Source organism: Trematomus bernacchii, unplaced genomic scaffold, assembly GCF_902827165.1.
Source record: "Trematomus bernacchii unplaced genomic scaffold, fTreBer1.1, whole genome shotgun sequence".
Taxonomy (NCBI): Eukaryota; Metazoa; Chordata; class Actinopteri; order Perciformes; family Nototheniidae; genus Trematomus; species Trematomus bernacchii.
This window is the reverse complement of record NW_022987712.1, coordinates 220,779-239,220: the sequence shown is the minus strand read 5'-3', so window position 1 is coordinate 239,220 and position 18,442 is coordinate 220,779. Positions and strand designations below refer to the sequence as shown.

The 18,442-nt window shown below is 45.8% G+C and overlaps 1 protein-coding gene across 1 annotated transcript in view; it reads right to left on the bottom strand.

Moving 5' to 3' along the window:
- Positions 1–18,442, bottom strand: part of LOC117491185 (kinesin-like protein KIF20B) — an 87,703-nt gene that overhangs the window by 36,696 nt on the left and 32,565 nt on the right. The window contains exons 20-28 of the mRNA XM_034141048.1: positions 17,626–17,748; positions 17,037–17,067; positions 14,976–15,101; positions 14,534–14,667; positions 12,093–12,248; positions 10,304–10,480; positions 2,803–2,922; positions 2,359–2,472; positions 1,806–2,015 (exon numbers count right to left, since the gene is read on the bottom strand). Coding sequence (XP_033996939.1) covers positions 1,806–2,015; positions 2,359–2,472; positions 2,803–2,922; positions 10,304–10,480; positions 12,093–12,248; positions 14,534–14,667; positions 14,976–15,101; positions 17,037–17,067; positions 17,626–17,748 — 1,191 coding nt within the window. The remainder of the gene's footprint in view (positions 1–1,805; positions 2,016–2,358; positions 2,473–2,802; positions 2,923–10,303; positions 10,481–12,092; positions 12,249–14,533; positions 14,668–14,975; positions 15,102–17,036; positions 17,068–17,625; positions 17,749–18,442) is intronic.

The following is an 18,442-nucleotide window of genomic DNA, read 5'->3' as shown; positions in this document are numbered from 1 at the left end:
GGAGGTTTTTCCTTGTACGATGTGAGGGTCTAAGGACAGAGGGTCTAAGGACAGAGGGTCTAAGGACAGAGGGTCTAAGGACAGAGGGTGTAAGGACAGAGGGTCTAAGGACAGAGGGTGTCGCATTGTCATACTGATATTCTGTACAAACTGTGAAGTCCACTGAGACTAATGTAACATTTGTGATATTGGGCTATATAAATAAACATTGATTGATTGATTTAGTTTAACAATAAAGTAAGACTGTTTTTATTAGTTTGAAAGTTAGCCTTTAAGATAAAAAATAAATGCTTTTTTATATTCATATTTTGGCTTTTTTGTTATTCCATTTCATATTATTTAGACTTCAAAGTCCTTCAGTTGCACAGATAATAACTAGGTTTATTTTTCTATCTATTGAGATACAAATAATGAAATATATTTACTGCAACTGTGTAGATTTATCATGATACAATTGAACAAAACCCTGTTGATAAATATTGAAATATTGGAACGGATGCTTGATTAAGTCGGGTTGAAGTTAGTCAACTATGTCTTGATGTATTATTTGAGTATTCTCTACGTTATAGTATCTACAAAGTTATAATTTTAAGGTGTATTTGGGACCAAGTTCCTCAAAGCAGATGACTAAAATGACTAGCATTGGTTCTTTAGATTTGGAAAACTGTGTGTGAGGTGTTTAGATCTGATTTATATCGATGTGTGATGTCTTCTTGTAAACCCATGCAGTGCAGATATGTGTTTACGTTTGTGAAAAGCCTCCGAGAGCCAAGTGTAACCGGGGCATTAGCCTACTTCCCTTTAATTAGTCGGAACAAACAAATTAACACAAGTGCAGCTCCTCCGCTGATTTAAATCAAACGACGGTGAGGGAGGCTGTGTCCTGAAAACAACTTTTACCCTTTAGAGCAGCTGAGTCTAACTCACAGGAAGATATCTATTAGCTTCTGGGATTAGTTTCAAGAAAACGTGTGACCTTTGAACGAACATCCACAACATTCATGTTTGCAACTTACACATTATTTATCTAATATATCACAGGGTGTATGCAGGAATCCTGAAGTCACATTTAATACCTTTTAAGACCTTTTTTAAGACCCTTCCCACACATGTTAAGACCTCATCGCCACTTGGAGTTTTAACCGGTTACCTTGGCGACACACTTCACCTCACATTGACTATATACAGTATTGATTGTCCTTCCGCCTTATCTTCCAACCATTTGGACGCAGACTTGCATTTTCCCATAACGATGTTTAACAACCGGCGTAAACGGACCTTCGCGCGCTATCAAGCAGTGAGCGTGCGATGTCCTGTTCAGATGACGTCAAACCCAACGGGATGCCATAAATAAACTACACAGAATCACACTACACACCTACGCAATGATTACATTCAGGCACACTGTAGAATACAACCTCTTTGGACAATTTATATACTTATTGAGAACAACCTACAAAATGTAATACCTTGGAAAATGCCCTTTAATACTTTTTAATAGCCTTCATTTTTGCTAAATTGATTTATCAACTTTTAATACTTTTTAAGACCCCGCGGACACCCTGTATCATATTCTAATCACTTGGCGTTTAATCACGGCAGCGTTTATTGCGGACCCAGAATCATCCCTTTAGTAACAGGCTGAAACAGAGGGGTTTGAGGCTAGAATGATCTGTTTGGTATTTTGAGCAAAACACTTCATGGACATGTTTTTCTATATATCTGAGACCTATAATATATGCCTAAAAATAGTATAATAGGAGACCTTTAAAGTGTGCGGACGAGCTCCTTGAGTTCGACCTTACCTTTTCCATCTCCACGCTCTTCCTCTTGCGCGCCGACCGGGTGATTTTGACGGTGACAGAGTTTTCCTCTCCTTGGCGTCTCAGAGCCATGCGGTTCGGCTGCAGAGGGCTGAAGGAAATCTCCATCTCCGGCCGAGGGAAACGACTCATCCTGCCGTTCTCCGTGGAAATCTCAGAGGCGTCCAAAACCGACGGGTAGCCATTAGAGCTCTGAGGGGAAATGGTGGGAAAATACTGAATGTTACGCAAGGCAAGTTTCTTTATATAGCACCTGCAGGTTTCTGGTAGTTTGATCCAGATATTTGGAGCATAATAACTGAACTTCTCCAGGTTTAGTTCTGACTCTGATGTATTACATTTCCATTCAATCTGGCCAATCCACTGGTGCATCCTTTGAGTTTGTATTTCTAGCCGTCATTATTGTGTTGCAAGTGTTAAAGTAAATGTGTTATCCTATCCCAATTGTGGCTGAAATGTAATTAAAAAATATATCCCACTAGGAAAGTTAATGTCTGGATTAATGAAGTTTATAACTATTAAAAAAAGTCAGTACCTGGCTGCTGACGGACAGTCCGTTGTCCCGCCTTCCTCTTGACTTCCTCTTGATGCCTTCACTCTGGGGTTTCCCAACCAATGTTGCAGGGCTTTCGCTTTCAGTGGTTTTAGTCTGTTGGAGGCGAATAGGAGTAGTTTAAAATCATGTTGATGCATTTAATGCTTTATTCAAATGCGCTTTCTTTCTAGATAGATGGATGGATAGATGGATAGATAGATAGATAGATAGATAGAGAGATAGATATATGAAACCAGTTTAGTAATAAAGTGATACCCTGTATTTACCATCATATGTCAGTAGATTATGTAGAAGAGTAAATAAATTACCCATTTGACTACATCAACAGCTAACTTAAAAAAGCTAGTTTGTTAAGTAGATAGCTAACGACAGACAGACAGACAGACAGACAGGGTTATTTAGGGTGTTTTCTATAAGACTCACCTGTGTTTCCTCCTGTTTGTTGTTTGCAGCTTCGAGCTCTTCCTTCAGTCGCAGGATCTCAGAGTCTCGTTCAGAAAGAGCCGCCTGAAGCTCCGCCACGACACCGTCACCCTCAGCAGACTGAAACAGGAAGTTAGCAGACGTTATGTTTGCTGTTGCTAACCCATCCTCTCTTATAAAAAAACTGTAGTATTTTTGACTCTTTATTTCAAATGATACAGAATATTTTATATTGTTTTTTTATATTGTTTAAAATTGATATAATATTTTTTCGTAATAATTCTATTTTTCAACTTTTTTAGGTATTTTAAGTATTGTCTTTTAATGTCTGAACACACTTCTGCGACGAAATAATTTCCCAAATTTGGATCAATAAAGTATCTATCTACCTACCTACCTATCCATCTACCTACCTATCCATCCATCTATCTATCTATCCATCTACCTATCTATCTACCTACCTATATATCTACCTATCTACCTATCCATCCATCCATCTATCTACCTACCTATCTATCCATCCATCCATCTATCTACCTACCTACCTACCTATCCATCTATCTATCATCCACCTACCTATCTACCTACCTACCTATCCATCCATCCATCCATCCACCTATCTATCTACCTATCTACCTATCCATCTATCTATCCAACTACCTATCTATCTACCTACCTATATATACCTATCTACCTATCCATCCATCTATCTATCCATCCATCCATCTACCTACCTATCTATCCATCCATCCATCTACCTATCCATCTATCTACCTACCTATACTGTATATCTACCTACCTACCTATCCATCTACCTACCTATCCATCCATCTATCTATCTATCCATCTACCTATCTATCTACCTACCTATATATCTACCTATCTACCTATCCATCCATCCATCTATCTACCTACCTATCTATCCATCCATCCATCTATCTACCTACCTACCTACCTATCCATCCATCTACCTACCTATACTGTATATCTACCTACCTACCTACCTATCCATCCATATATCCATCCATCCATCCATCCATCCATCCATCTACCTACCTACCTACCTACCTACCTACCCATCCATCTACCTACCTATCCATCTACCTACCCTACCTACCTACCTACCTACCTACCTACCTACCTACCTACCTACCTACCTACCTACCTACCTACCTACCTACCTACCTACCTATCCATCCATCTACCTACCTATCTATCTATCTATCTATCTGTCTATCGTTTCCAAGGCTTTGAACCACTGATATAGATGAAAATGAGACTAAAACAAATAAATACATTTTTGGGGATAGGAAGCAGGCTTAACAATGGTTATTATTATTATTTGAAAATACTGACACAATTAAGTCATTTTTACAAAAAAATGCAAACAAATAAAATTACATTATTTTGTATGTATTTACTTATTTTTAGGCCTACAATTTTAAATAAACAATAAATAATTAAATTAATAGATAATGATGTATTTATTTTCATAGATGACTGAAATGTGGAAAAGCGTTGTTTTTCTGAACGCTCAAATCACTTTTTTGCCAAAAGATGTTAATTAAACTCAATTTCTGGTCAGAATTTAAGTTATGTATACCTGAATAAAGCATGTTTTTAATCCATTGTCTAACTTACTTTCTAACAATGTCAGTGTCACGTCAATATCAACATGTTGTCATTCATTTAGCTTTATATACATGTATATTTGCCTCAACACAACAAAACTGAGGTTACCTACTGTAACTCCAGCTTCTATGAGTATTGGCGTAGCCCTCTAAGGCTATCGCTATTGGGTAATCCCCCTGCGCACCCGCGCAGCACTGAAAACACTTGTAGTCCACGCCCGCCCGCAAGGTGGGCCCCACCCACGGGCTCCCTTCCGGTATAAATAGGAAGGGGACCCGACAATCTGCTCCCACACAAAAACTTTTTCTTCAGCTATTCGTGGAGCCAGTGGGGCCCAGAACTTAGAGGGCTACGCCAATACTCATAGAAGCTGGGGTTACAGTAGGTAACCTCAGTTATATTTCGTATATGGCTTCGCCCTCTAAGGCTATCGCTATTGGGTTAAGGGCGAAGCAAGATGTAGTCTGCGCCCCACTGGGTTGCCCCGGTACAAGAAGCACAAACACACCTGCTCAGATAATAACCCAAGCCTATTGCGCCATGCGAATGGCGCATCACAGTCCCTGGAATATGTCATAACATGAATATTTACCATGAGAGGACGAAGGCTGGGAATAATACATACCCGTCCGCTGTGAGAAAGTAGAGACGAAAGTCACACTTTGCCCAGTGACAGAAGGAGGGGGAATAGCAGCTCTCTGCGTGCAGACAGGCAGAAGAGCGCACAGCTGGGTCCCCAACATCACACACTCTGACAAGACATTCCGTACGAAATGTGTCAGGGGAAAAAAGGGGGACGTCCCTCTCATAAGAGGGAAATACAGGCCACTCTCCGTGTGCCGAGGCAGGAGAGAGGCGCACAGCTGGATCCCTGACGTCACTCACTCTGACAGGACACTCAGCACAGGGTGTGTCAGAGCGGAATGGGACATCCCTCAAATAAAATTGAATAATGAACAGGGAGAAGACCAATATGCAACTGTGCAAATGTCTGCCACTGACATTCCTCCGTGCAAGCCGTGGAGGAGGAACATTCCTCTGGCTTTGAGGAGGGGGAAAGAAGCCAGCCAGGGTGATCACTCTTAACCTAAAAAGTTTGTGATGGCCTTGTGAAGCCGGTTTAGCATAAACGGCTGTCTTCCCTGGCGATTGAGGTAGGCTGCCATGGCCTGTTGGCTGGGCGAATCAACACATGTTTGGTTGTACAGCAACGGGGCGAAGTGTTGGAATACTTCCCAACCCGGAGAACAGCTCCAGCACATTTACCCCTGACGCACGGGGTCGGTGCGTGGGCGAATGAACCACCTCTGGAGACCCCTCCTGTGGGGGAGACCCTGGGGAATCCCCACGTGATCAGCTGACGTCATGCTGAGCAGCTGTATCACGGAGAGGGCTGTCACCACGCTGTGGGATGTGACACGCTGGATAGGGAGCTGTCAGTTCCTCCACTCGCTGCAGCGAGAGCCGCACTCTGTTGCTGAGTTTTATTCCACTCGCAGATAAATGAATGTCTGGGGGGGAAGAGGACAACTCGAGCGAGCTATGTAGTTTATAACCCAATAGGTTAAAACAGCAGGCTTTCTGCAGCGAATGACCCACCTCTGGAGTCTCCTCCTGTGGAGGAACTGCAGGGTGTACCCTCTGCTGATCAGCCTGCTCATCCATCTGTCCATCAGACACACGCGCTGTCGCTCTGAGAAATTCTCTGAGAGCGGGCGCACATGGTCGAGATGTGTTGTGGCCGTCTTGGCGACGAGCCACGTTAGAGCCCTTGCCGCCGCTGCCTGTGAGGCAACCCAAGGTGGGCCTGACGCGAAAGGGCTGTGAGGGAGCCTCCACACGTTGCGTTTCACTCTGGCTCTCATCATGAGGCGTGTACACGCTCAGGGGATGAATGGAGACAGTGTTAACCACATGAGGCGTTATAACGGCGCTCATGGGTTTATTATGACCGTGTGTAGGAGACGTATCTCGGACAGAGGAATGCCGCGAACTCTGCGGTTTATTAACCGATAGGTTAAAACCAGCAGGTTTCTGCAGCGAGCCCTGCTGCCTACTAATCAACAGATTGATGGCAGCTGGCTTAGTTGGCAAACTCTGCAGTTTATTAATCGATAGATTAAAAAGTGCAACGAACCCTGCTGGCTACTAACCGATAGGTTATAGGCAGCTGGTTTACACAGAGTGGAGGATATGTGAGAAACACTTGATGATACTGATGACTCAGACAAAAAGTTGAAAAATGAACCCCATTTTATTAGTCTCACTATCCCCCCCAACACGTCAAAGGCGGCTCTGTTTTTTTGGAGGCTCACGTGGAGCGGAAACAGAGCGGGAGTGCCCCCCTCCCCGTTGGCTCACCGCCGAGAGACCCCTCCGTCTCTGGGGTGGCGGGGGAGCGGAGACGCGGGGCGGAGCCCCTGCCGCCGCCGACGGGCGCTGACGCCGCGGTTGCGGTTGGTATCTCTCCGCCTGCCGCCGTGGCCGCCCCTCCCTGGTTGGACGCTGCGGCTGTTGCAGCCGCTGCGGCTGCTGCGGGTGTTGGTGCCGCCCAGCAGGCTGGAGCCAGCTGACGTGCTGGCGGATGTCGTCTGCCTGTTCCGCAGCCGCCTTCATGGATTCCACCATGGCGTGGAACTGGGGTCCGAACAGCCCGTCCGAGCTGATTGGAGCATCCAGCAGCACTTTTCTGGCCGTTTCCGTAACGGACGCCTGCTGCAGCCAGAGGTGGCGCTGGATTTGCGTCACCCACGCGGCGATTCTGGCCTGGGAGACAGCAACAGACGCACACAGTGTGAGCGCCGTGCTGGCAGCCTTGGCGATCTCTTCCGCTTCGTCAGCGGCCAAGGTGGTGGACCGCTCCACCAGCGTCACCACCGAATTGGACAGCAGCGCGATGTTGTTTGCCGCCGCCGACGCCTGAAAGGCACACTGGTGCACCCGGTCGGCCTGGCGGGCAACATACTGGTCCCTGGGGGAGGCCAACGTAGGGCGCCGTCCGGCGATCATGTTGGCCTGCCTTACCCCAAAAAACGCCGTCAGGCCCGGCTCCAGCGAAGGGGTGGCTGGGAATCCCTCGTCTGTAAAACCCTCCACCTTGGTGAGGGGAACAAACGTGGACACCGGGGCCTTGAGAGTCCTCGGGTTCGCCGCCGCCCCTTCCTGGTACCTCCTGATGGCGGGAAAGCGTGGCCAGATCGGGTCACTCCTGACCGTCTGCACCCGCGAAAAAACTCCGGCCATGTCGTCCGGAGCACTCCTCTCCTGAGCTGGGGGAACGGGGAGACCTCTGCAGGCGGCCGCCTTGCAGATGATCCCCGGCAGTTCCAGCAGGATGCCACCTATCGCCGGCAGCGCCGTGGTGGCGGAGAAGGGGACCGCGTGCTCGGCCAAGTCGACACCCTGCTCCGACTCTGTCTCCCCCCTCCGGGGGAGAGGAGGGAGGGGAGAACCATACGGTGAACCGTGGAGGGAGATGGGGTCGGAGTCGTCCGACTCCTGCCCGGCACTCGGCTCCAGGGGCACGTTTCGGCTCCAGGAGGACGAATCGTCCTCCTCGGTCGCAGCAGCGAGAGCGTCCGCTCTACGCTTCCTGTCGGCCGAGGGGAGATAGGCACAGTGCTGGCATGCAATCTGCTGGCTGAGAGCCGCGTACGCGTGCTCTGGCCCCAGACAGAATTCGCATTCAGTGTGCCGATCATAACTAAATATATATCCGTTTCCACATGAGGGACAATCTCTTACACAACCGTTGCTCATGGTTTCTCGGATATACGTCTCAGTGCTTCAGTAACTCGGGGTGCTGAAGAAAAAGAGGGAGCAGATTGTCGGGTCCCCTTCCTATTTATACCGGAAGGGAGCCCGTGGGTGGGGCCCACCTTGCGGGCGGGCGTGGACTACAAGTGTTTTCAGTGCTGCGCGGGTGCGCAGGGGGATTACCCAATAGCGATAGCCTTAGAGGGCGAAGCCATATACGAAATAGAACAGGGTGTGATATTTTGGTGCTGGACAGTTTTCTTATACCTGTTTTTATGGGCAAAATAATGTTGAGTTGGTGCACTAGAGATATGAAAGTGCACCACCTCATACTTATTGGTGTGCCTGCATGACATTTAAAAAAGGCATTTCCAAGCACCACATGCACAAAAACGAGGAGCAGAGAATGAAAATGAGCCCTGCAATGTGGACATTTCACTGCTGTATCGAGTTTTCCTTCATATCCTCCGTGGATTCCCAGATAAAGACGCCGGGCATAAAATTAGCGGCTATTATCCGTCCAATTTCTAAATCAATACGGCTCTAACCAGACATGAGCGCAGCGTCAATTTGATTTGTCGAATCCTTACAGCCTGCCCTTCACACCGGCTGTTCTGCAGCTGTGTCACAATGACAGATATTATGTCATTTGTAAAAAGCTCACAGAAGCTCAGCGGGGAAATGTTATGCAACGCATCGGAAACAGAGATGTTAACAGAGCTGAGACACCAGCAAACACACAGAGCGGGACGAAAATAAAAAGACCTGACAAGTGGAAGACGTTATTGACCCAAAAGCCTGGAAAGCTGCTCAAAAGTTTAAGAACATCTGCCGCCATGTTCACTCGTAGAAAAGGGTGTTATTTAACTTATATGCTTCTGTTGAATTGTGTTGCAAACCAGCATACAGTCAGTGTTTCTATTAGCTTGTAATTCTCAATACTTTGACCATAAGAATCTGTAGAAGTTTGGCAAATGTAAGTCTCTCTGGCAGCGTTTCCGCCAGGGTGGCGTCTTGCCGTCATTATTCAGCTCGGAACGCCCTGAACTCGAGCCGAGGGCGTCCAAAAAAATAAATAATTTGAGAGAAGATCGAGAGTTTTTAATCGCTTGAAATGACGAAAAGGAAAAAGGACAAGGACATCCCTCTGTTGGAGGGGCAAAGGAGTCTGGTAGGATTATTTTCGCTGCCAGCAAAGCGTGTTCCTGTGACGGAAAGTGTACTGCCGGCGAGCCTTGACGGGGGGTGCTAGTGGAGCATGCGCGTGAACTGCGAGCGCCGGAGCCTCGCAGCGGCGAAACTGAGGCTCCGTGGTAAACTGTTGTAAAATGAAGAGCCGTTTAGGAGCGGAAAGAGCCGGCTCTTCTTAGTGAGCCGAGCCAAATGAATTCCCATCACTAATACGTAAAGAGATAGTATCTATAAGGGACGGCTCAATTCAAAAATCAAGTCACATGACAAGACGTGACGTCACACCCCCCCCCGCTCTCGGGGTGGACGCCCTCCCAGCCCTGGTCTGGCGGAAACACTGCTCTCTGGTCAAATTGTCTTGTGTAAATAATTCGCCTTAAGCACAATTTAGATATTCGACCATATGTTCTTTTTCCCTGCCTAACATTTGGGTGCGTTCTTGCAAGAGATCTTATTTAAAAAAGGTGAAATAACACTGAATGAAACTCGTTGTTTCAAACTCTCAGTGTGCAGAAGTGAAAAAATCACACTACCAGGATGTCTCAAACTACTTTTTCCTGAAGGTGAAACAATCCAATAAAAGCCATGACAGGAGGAATGATATCTGGAAATACGAGCATGTATCCTCCCTCTCTATCTCTAAATGCTCCTGGTCAGTCTCTTCGGTGTAAAAAGCAGACCCTTCTGACATCTTCAGTGTGTGTTATGCTAGATCAAATCTGCACACTTGTGTACATTAAAACATGTTCATACAAATGCTCAACTTCTTACTCTGATATCCTGTTTCAATAGTTACTTTATCATTTTATTTTTGCGTGTGTGAATCCTGTTTTTAACTCTCAAGCTGTTGCTGCCACAAACACCTGAATTTCCCCAAGGGGATAAATAAAGTTCCATCTTGTGTTCTTTGTGTTGCACTGACCTCTGCTGGTGTGTGTGTGCTATTGTTCTGCAGCTGCTGGATGAGCTTATCTTTCTCCACTTGGCTGGAGAGCAGCTTCTGTAACTGGACCTCCAGAGCAGAGACTAAAGTGTCTCTCTCCTTCCTCCATTTCTCCATCAGCTGCTCCTTCTCCGCCAGCTGGGAGGACAACGACTCCTGGGAACACACAGACATGGAGATGCAGGAAAACGTGAGAGGAAATACTGGTTTTGTAATGTATTGTTAGAGTGTGTGTGTGAGGGAGAAAGACATACAAAGAAAAGTAGAATATTATAGTCTTGTGACCATGTTTTATCCTCTGTACGGTGGCCTTTTTAGGACATTTCACCTCCATATTATCAGATTAAGTTTAATTGTCATGAGTCTAAGCAAGATTTTTTCAAGCTGCAGGTTGACTTTATCTCAGCGGTGCTTTGAGAACATGACGAATCAGTTGATATAGTTAAGGTTGTCTAAAAAAATATATGCCAAATATTGACATGCTAAACATTTCTTAATGGGGTTTTGTAAGACAAATCAAAAGTATGTGAACACAGCCAAATTAGCCCAGGATTCCAAAGGGTTAAAGATCTTCAGGAGTGGAGTGCACCAGCTGGGCGTACGACTGAGCGTAACTCTACGTCCGACGTAGAACCGAAGGTTAAGACCAAACTAAAGTTATGACTAGTGCACCACTTAAGCCCTGTATGCGTTGCGCCTGGGTGTAACTTTTACGCCTAGTGTGGAGCAGGCGTAAATCGGAAAGACAGACTAGTATCCATGGTAACGTAAAACAGGCAAGAAGGAACATAGCGATGGCAGTGCGTCTTGTTTACATGTTTAACAATGAAAGGGCATTAAGAAGAGAAAGAGTCGTCCGTGATCGAACAAACCCACTGGACATCTATTCAGTGAGCTGATGGAGAGGTTTCGTTTCGGCAGACAAGCCCTTTTTGAATTAATCGAGGAGATCTCCCCTCAACTACAGCACGGATCAGACAGAAACGCTCTCCCCAACCTTGCAGGCGCTGATTGCGCTCAGATTTTACGCTAACGGGGGCTTTGAATGGAGAAGTTCGAGTGTTAAATTATGTAGACGTGTGTTGCCATGCCTCAGTTTGCTCTATTTGCTGTATTCCAGCCCTGTTTTTGCAAGGGCTGATTCTGTGGCAAATGAGCTGCAGCTGACCACGCCCCCCTGCAAAGGAGGGGGGCGAGGCACGAGCGTCATGTTACCATGCTGTTACCATGCTGTTACCATGCTGTTACCATGCGGTTACCATGCGGTTACCATGCCACGGCAACCTCTCATTCCCCTGATATGTGGAGAGTTGCCCATATAGGCGGAGCTCCCCGTTTCTGACGTCAGAACAATTTAAAATAATAATCAGCTTCGTTGCAGCCCCGTTTTTAGACATTTGGGTATGGAGGAAAATAGAGAGGGTTGTGTTTTCTAACACTTGGTGAGTTCCCTGACACACCGGGGACACATATTCATGTATAAAAGACGTACAAAAGTGCATTTTGCATGATAGGTCCCCTTTAAGTACATTTCCAAGCCCTCTTTACTTTTACTTGAGTAAAGAAGTTTAGTCAGTACTTCTACTTTCACCAGAGTATTTTTAAACACGAGTATCTGTACTTCTACTTGAGGAAAGGATGTTTGTACTTTTGACATCTCTGGTTTTAACTGTCATGAGTCTAAGCAGGATTTCTTTAAGCTGCAGGTTGACTTTATCTCAGCGGGGCTTTGAGATAACGACATGTTTTGATATCCTCGTGTTCCTACCAGCTGGCTCTGCTGTCGGGCGTGCCGCTCTCTGTCTTCAGCAAACTTCCTCATCTCCTGGTTCCTCTTGCCCTCCGCCTCTTTAGCCTGGCCAATCAGAAGCAGCTTCTCATCGAGCCACTTCCTGCGCTCGCTCTGATGTTTCTCTGAACACAGCTGGTAGAAAACAAAGAGGAACATTTGTTTAACACAGGGGGGTCAAACTCAAGGATTTGGCCCTCGACTTCATTTAATGCGAGCCTCAAGAGCTCTGAAAGAATAAAATATGTCAAACCACAGACTGTCTGTGTCATGGTGAATACAGTCGCTGGTTTATTTATGTCTGTAGGCCGTTGTTGTGAGTGTGGACGGAGCAGCTACAACGTTAGCTTAGCCCAGTGGTTCCCAAACGGTGTGCCGCGGCACACTGGTGTGCCGTGAGGCAAGTCCGGGTGTGCCGTGGGATTTTGTGACAACCATACGTTATTATTGCAATATACAACTACACAAAAATAATTATTTTTTAATTTACTATATCAGTAGTTTGTATGCACTCATTTCATAATACAGAGGCAAACTCTATACCTAAAAACAATTCTTTAAAAAAAAATCCTCACAGAACCCCATATTTCGCTGTTAACGCAGTTGCAGGTGGGAATTATAAGACCGTGACACATCGAAGGCTGAAGGACAACATTAAAACAGAGAAACACGCAAGAGGGAAAATGGAGCGCTTTCTTGTGCGGAGCAAACCACCAACCACCAGTGCAGCGACTGCCGACAACCCACCACCGAAAGAAAAGAGGAAAAAGACTGTCAGCAGACAGTATCATGAAAGTTACCTGTCTTATGGCACTGCAGGCGAGCGGCAGATTTTCCCTACAAATAGATTAATCTACTGACATAAGTGGGGCTGCCCAACTTCTGGCAAACGTCAGATATGTTGATGCTGACTCTATCAAAGAGACGTTTTTCTTTTGCAAAGAAATGGAAAGCCATACTACGGGAGAAGAAATATTCAGGGTAACTAATAACTATTTAAAAGAGAACAGTCTGACCTGGAATATGTGCATCAGTCTTTGCACAGATGATGCGGCAAGCATGACGGGGAGAGTGAAAGGATTTATTGCTAAGGTGAGAGCACAAAACCCACATATCGTGACAAACCACTGCATTTTGCATAGAGAGGCATTAGTTGCCAAAACCATGCCCCCGGAGTTGACTGAGGTGCTGAATCAGGCTGTGCAGATGGTGAATTACATCAAATCAAGGCCCCTGAAATCTCGCCTCTTCTCCCAGCTGTGCGCCGAGATGGGAGCCGACCACCAAAGCCTGATCCTCCACAATTTTTTATTTTGTGACCCGTCTGGTTTAAATGAGTGTGTTGCTGTTTGATGAAGCCTAATTTGATAAAGTTTCAAATTAATTTCTGAAATATTTCGCTTCGCGATTGTCAACGGGGGGAGGTAGCGTCAGTGGAGTACAGCGCTTCGCGATTGTCAACAGGGGGGGGGGGGTAGCGTCAGTGGAGTACAGCGCTTCGCGATTGTCAACAGGGGGGGGGGGTAGCGTCAGTGGAGTACAGCGCTTCGCGATTGTCAACGGGGGGGGGGGGGGGGGGGGGGGGTTGGTAGTAGAGTACAGAGCTTCGTGACCGCGGAGCATGTGAACGTTGTGATCAGCTGTTTTAGCGCAGGGCTGCTGTACAGACTGACGTTAACAGCAGCCCTGTCTGTGCACACGGAGACCGACTCTGGAAGCGATGCGAATATTCGCTTCGCTCTTATCGCATCGCTCTAAACGCAGCATTAAAGTTACAATCGGCCCTTTGAGTGCAACCATAACGCTGATGTGGCCCGCCATGAAATTGAGTTTGACACCCCTGATTTAACATGTGGATTGAGCTAAATCCCAAATTACATGCGTATATACAGGGGTGCACACAAGGGGGGGAGGGGGTGGTAGTGGAGTACTGAGCTTCTTGACCACAGCGCGTGTGAAGGTTGTGATCAGCTGTTTTAGCGCAGGGCTGCTGTACAGACCGACGTTAACAGCAGCCCTGTCTGTGCACAAGGAGACCGACTCTGCCGTCCGGTGATCTAACCGCCTTCTGGAAAAGCTTCACAAGTACGTCAGTACGCAAATGCGCTTTGTGACAAGTGACGGTACGCATTTCAGATTGTTGCCGCGCATGCGTACCTGCGTACCAGTTATGTGCACCCCTGCGTATATATATATAAAGAAATAGTCTTCCTAGTTGTTATTAAAGAACTTCAGCACATAGAGTATATGTGTGTGTGTTGTCTGGTTGCTTTGAAATTAGATATTTTCTAGTTCAAAGCCAGTTTTTGTACGAGGATCAGTGATTTAGAAATAGTGTCGCACCAAATTTGTGGACATTTTACGAAGATAAGCGACGGATTGTTGATTTATCCAACTTTTAAAATGTGTCCTTTGTTAACCTTGAAGCGTTCCTGTGACTGGGCCACTTCCTGTATGGCCTGTTTGAGGTCATCCGATTGGCCGGTGGTTTGATCATTTGCATCGTTTCCACGGCGATCCTGCTGCAACAACATTCCTTTCAACTTCTCCACCTCTGAAACCAGAGAAGAAGACACAGAAAATGTTGTTTTAAGGAGAATCAGAAATGAGTAAAGCGCCTTTAAGGGACCCGAGGCCGCTTTACGTGGTGAACAAAAAAACAAACAAACAAACGGGGCAAATAATAAAGTAAAAACTAAATAAATAGCAGTAGGAGTGGAAGCTGTGATGGGTTAGGGGTCAAAGGTCACGGTGAACAGGTGAGTTTTTAAATGAAGACTTGAAGATGTCGAGGGAAGCAGAATGTTTTGTGTGATAAGTAAATCAATCAATGCTCTATTTTTGTTTTGTTTGGCTCCTTACCGCTGGAGAGCTCCTGGATGACGTTGAGTTTCTCCTCCAGGACGGTTTCCATCTGCTCCTGCGTCTCCTCCTGCTCCGTCAGAGCCAGACGCATATCCTCCATCACACGCTGCGTGGATTCAAGGTCTAAAAGTACACACACAAACACAAACAGATGTACAGGTTTAAAACACAGACAGACAGAATTACCCAAAATAAACACCTTGCTCCAACACAGCAAAACAGGTACTACTAAATGTAAAGATACATCTCTTTCAACATACAGGACAGATTGCTCACTCACACACTGTCTCACACAGTCACTCACTGTCTCACACACAGTCACACAGTCACACACAGTCTCACACAGTCACACACACACAGTCACAGTCACACACACACAGTCACACACACAGTCATACACAGTCACACAGTCACACACAGTCACACACATAGTCTCACACAGTCACACACACACAGTCACACAGTCACACACACAGTCACACACAGTCACACACAGTCACACACACACAGTCACACACACAGTCACACACACACAGTCACACACACACTCACACAGTCACACAGTCACACACACACAGTCACACACAGTCACACACACACAGTCACACACACACAGTCACACACACACAGTCACACACATAGTCTCACACAGTCTCACACACACACAGTCACACACACACAGTCACACACACAGTCTCACAGTCACTCACAGTCACACACATAGTCTCACACAGTCACACACACACAGTCACACACATAGTCTCACACAGTCACACACACAGTCACACAGTCACACACACAGTCACACACAGTCATACACAGTCACACACACAGTCACAGTCTCACACACACAGTCTCACACAGTCACACACACAGTCACACACACAGTCACACACACAGTCTCACACACACACAGTCACACACACAGTCACACAGTCACACACACAGTCTCAGTCACACACAGTCATACACAGTCACACAGTCACTCACAGTCACACACATAGTCTCACACAGTCACACACACACAGTCACACACGTCACATAGTCTCACAGTCACACACACAGTCACACAGTCACACACACAGTCACACACAGTCACACACAGTCTCACACAGTCTCACACACAGTCTCACACAGTCTCACACACAGTCTCACACACAGTCTCTCACACACAGTCTCACACACACAGTCACACACACAGTCACACACACAGTCTCACACAGTCACACACACAGTCACACACACAGTCACACACAGTCTCACACACAGTCACTCAGTCACACACACAGTCTCACACACACAGTCTCACACACAGTCACACACAGTCACACACACACAGTCTCACACACAGTCACACACACAGTCTCACAGTCACACACACAGTCTCACACAGTCTCACACACAGTCTCACACACAGTCTCACAGTCACACACAGTCTCACACACACAGTCTCACACACACAGTCACACACACAGTCTCACACACAGTCTCACACACAGTGTCACACACACAGTCTCACACACAGTCTCACACAGTCTCACACACAGTCTCACACAGTCTCACACACAGTCACACACAGTCACTCAGTCACACACACAGTCTCACACACACAGTCACACACACACAGTCTCACACACTGTCACACACACAGTCTCACACAGTCACACACAGTCTCACACACAGTCTCACACAGTCTCACACACAGTCACACACAGTCACTCAGTCACACACACAGTCTCACACACACAGTCACACACAGTCACACACAGTGTCACACACACAGTCACACACAGGTTTGCATTTTGCTAATTATCTATCTATACATCATTCCATCTACTTAGAAATAGTGCAAGAAGAGTCTATATACATTTTATTTGTATTTACTTGCACATCTCAAAACATTCTCTTGCACTATTTCATCTGTTTTATTTGTTCCATGTCCTATATATCCACGCTGCTCTGTTGGAGGAGCCTGGGACTTCAGTGTTTCATTGGTATATCTCCACTGTAGCTAATGTGCACATGATGATAAAGCCTTCAAACAAACACATTGTTTACCTGTGCAGGATTTCTGGTGGAGCGTGTCAGTCTTGGAGTCAGATGATTGTTCATAAAGGAGTGAAGGAAGGCGAAGGAGATCAATAATAATAATAATAATAATGCATTATATTTATATAGCGCTTTTCTAGAAACTCAAAGACATTTTACAGAGCAAAACATCATAAACACATCATTAAAACACACTGAAAATATATAAAACACAACATTAATTAAGGGTTAAAAGCAGTTCTGAAGAGGTGAGTTTTGATTTGTGATTTGAACAACATCAATACACCAGTAAGGAGATCAATACGTCAGTAAGGAGATCAATACACCAGTAAGGAGATCACTACACCAGTAAGGAGATCACTACACCAGTAAGGAGATCAATACGTCAGTAAGGAGATCACTACACCAGTAAGGAGATCAACACACCAGTAAGGAGATCACTACACCAGTAAGGAGATCAATACGTCAGTAAGGAGATCACTACACCAGTAAGGAGATCACTACACCATTCAAAGGGAAATCTATGGGACTACATCCTGGCACTGAACAGAGAGTTTCTTCTAAAAGACCTTGAGAAATGTTGGCGTGTTGTTTTTACCACTCTGAGTGTCTGGATGGTTCTGTCTCTGCTGGCGATGTCGGACTGAAGCTGCCTCTTGGATTTCTCCATGTCGGTCAGCTTCTGCTTCGAAAGCTTCTCCTCTTCTCTCATGGTCGAGATCTTCGGGAAGAAACAAGAGTTTACACAACATCACACATCCAAGTCATTTTGGGCTTGTGTCCACAAAGCTGCTTCAGCGTCTTCTTAAAATGGTTTCCTTTATAAATTGCATGACTGCGATACAATAACAATGAAAAGATACGGGCCGAATAAGGCACCAGAACCACAAGAATAATAATTCTCCCGTAATAATAACACCAAACAAATATGGTCTATTCTTACGTAACAAGACATCATTAAATATATTCTAAAGTTGCCCCCTTTCACACTTTGTAAATACATGTGTAATGACTAATAAAGAGCCAACATACTGCTAACATGCATGCTAATTAACAACTAGTTGATGGTTAAAGGTAGGGTAGGTAAGTTTGAGAAACCGTCTCGAGATACACTTGTTATATTCCATGGAATGCTCTTAACATCCCGATAGCAATGAATATCTTAAGTGCTTTGACAAAAAATACATAAAAATAAACGTCATCTGTGGAAGCCGTGGTACTGTAAAAAGCACGACCAATCATCTGAGCCGGCCCGGCTAAAATAACTGGATGGCCTACCTGCCTGTCAGCCTTCCATCTGTGCACAAACTTATCTCGTGCCCTCATTGGTCATGTGCGCGTTCGTGTGTGTTGGAGGAGGGGCTCTGTGAGGAAGTGGCAGATTTTCTCCGGTTGTGTATTTTCAAATTCTAGCG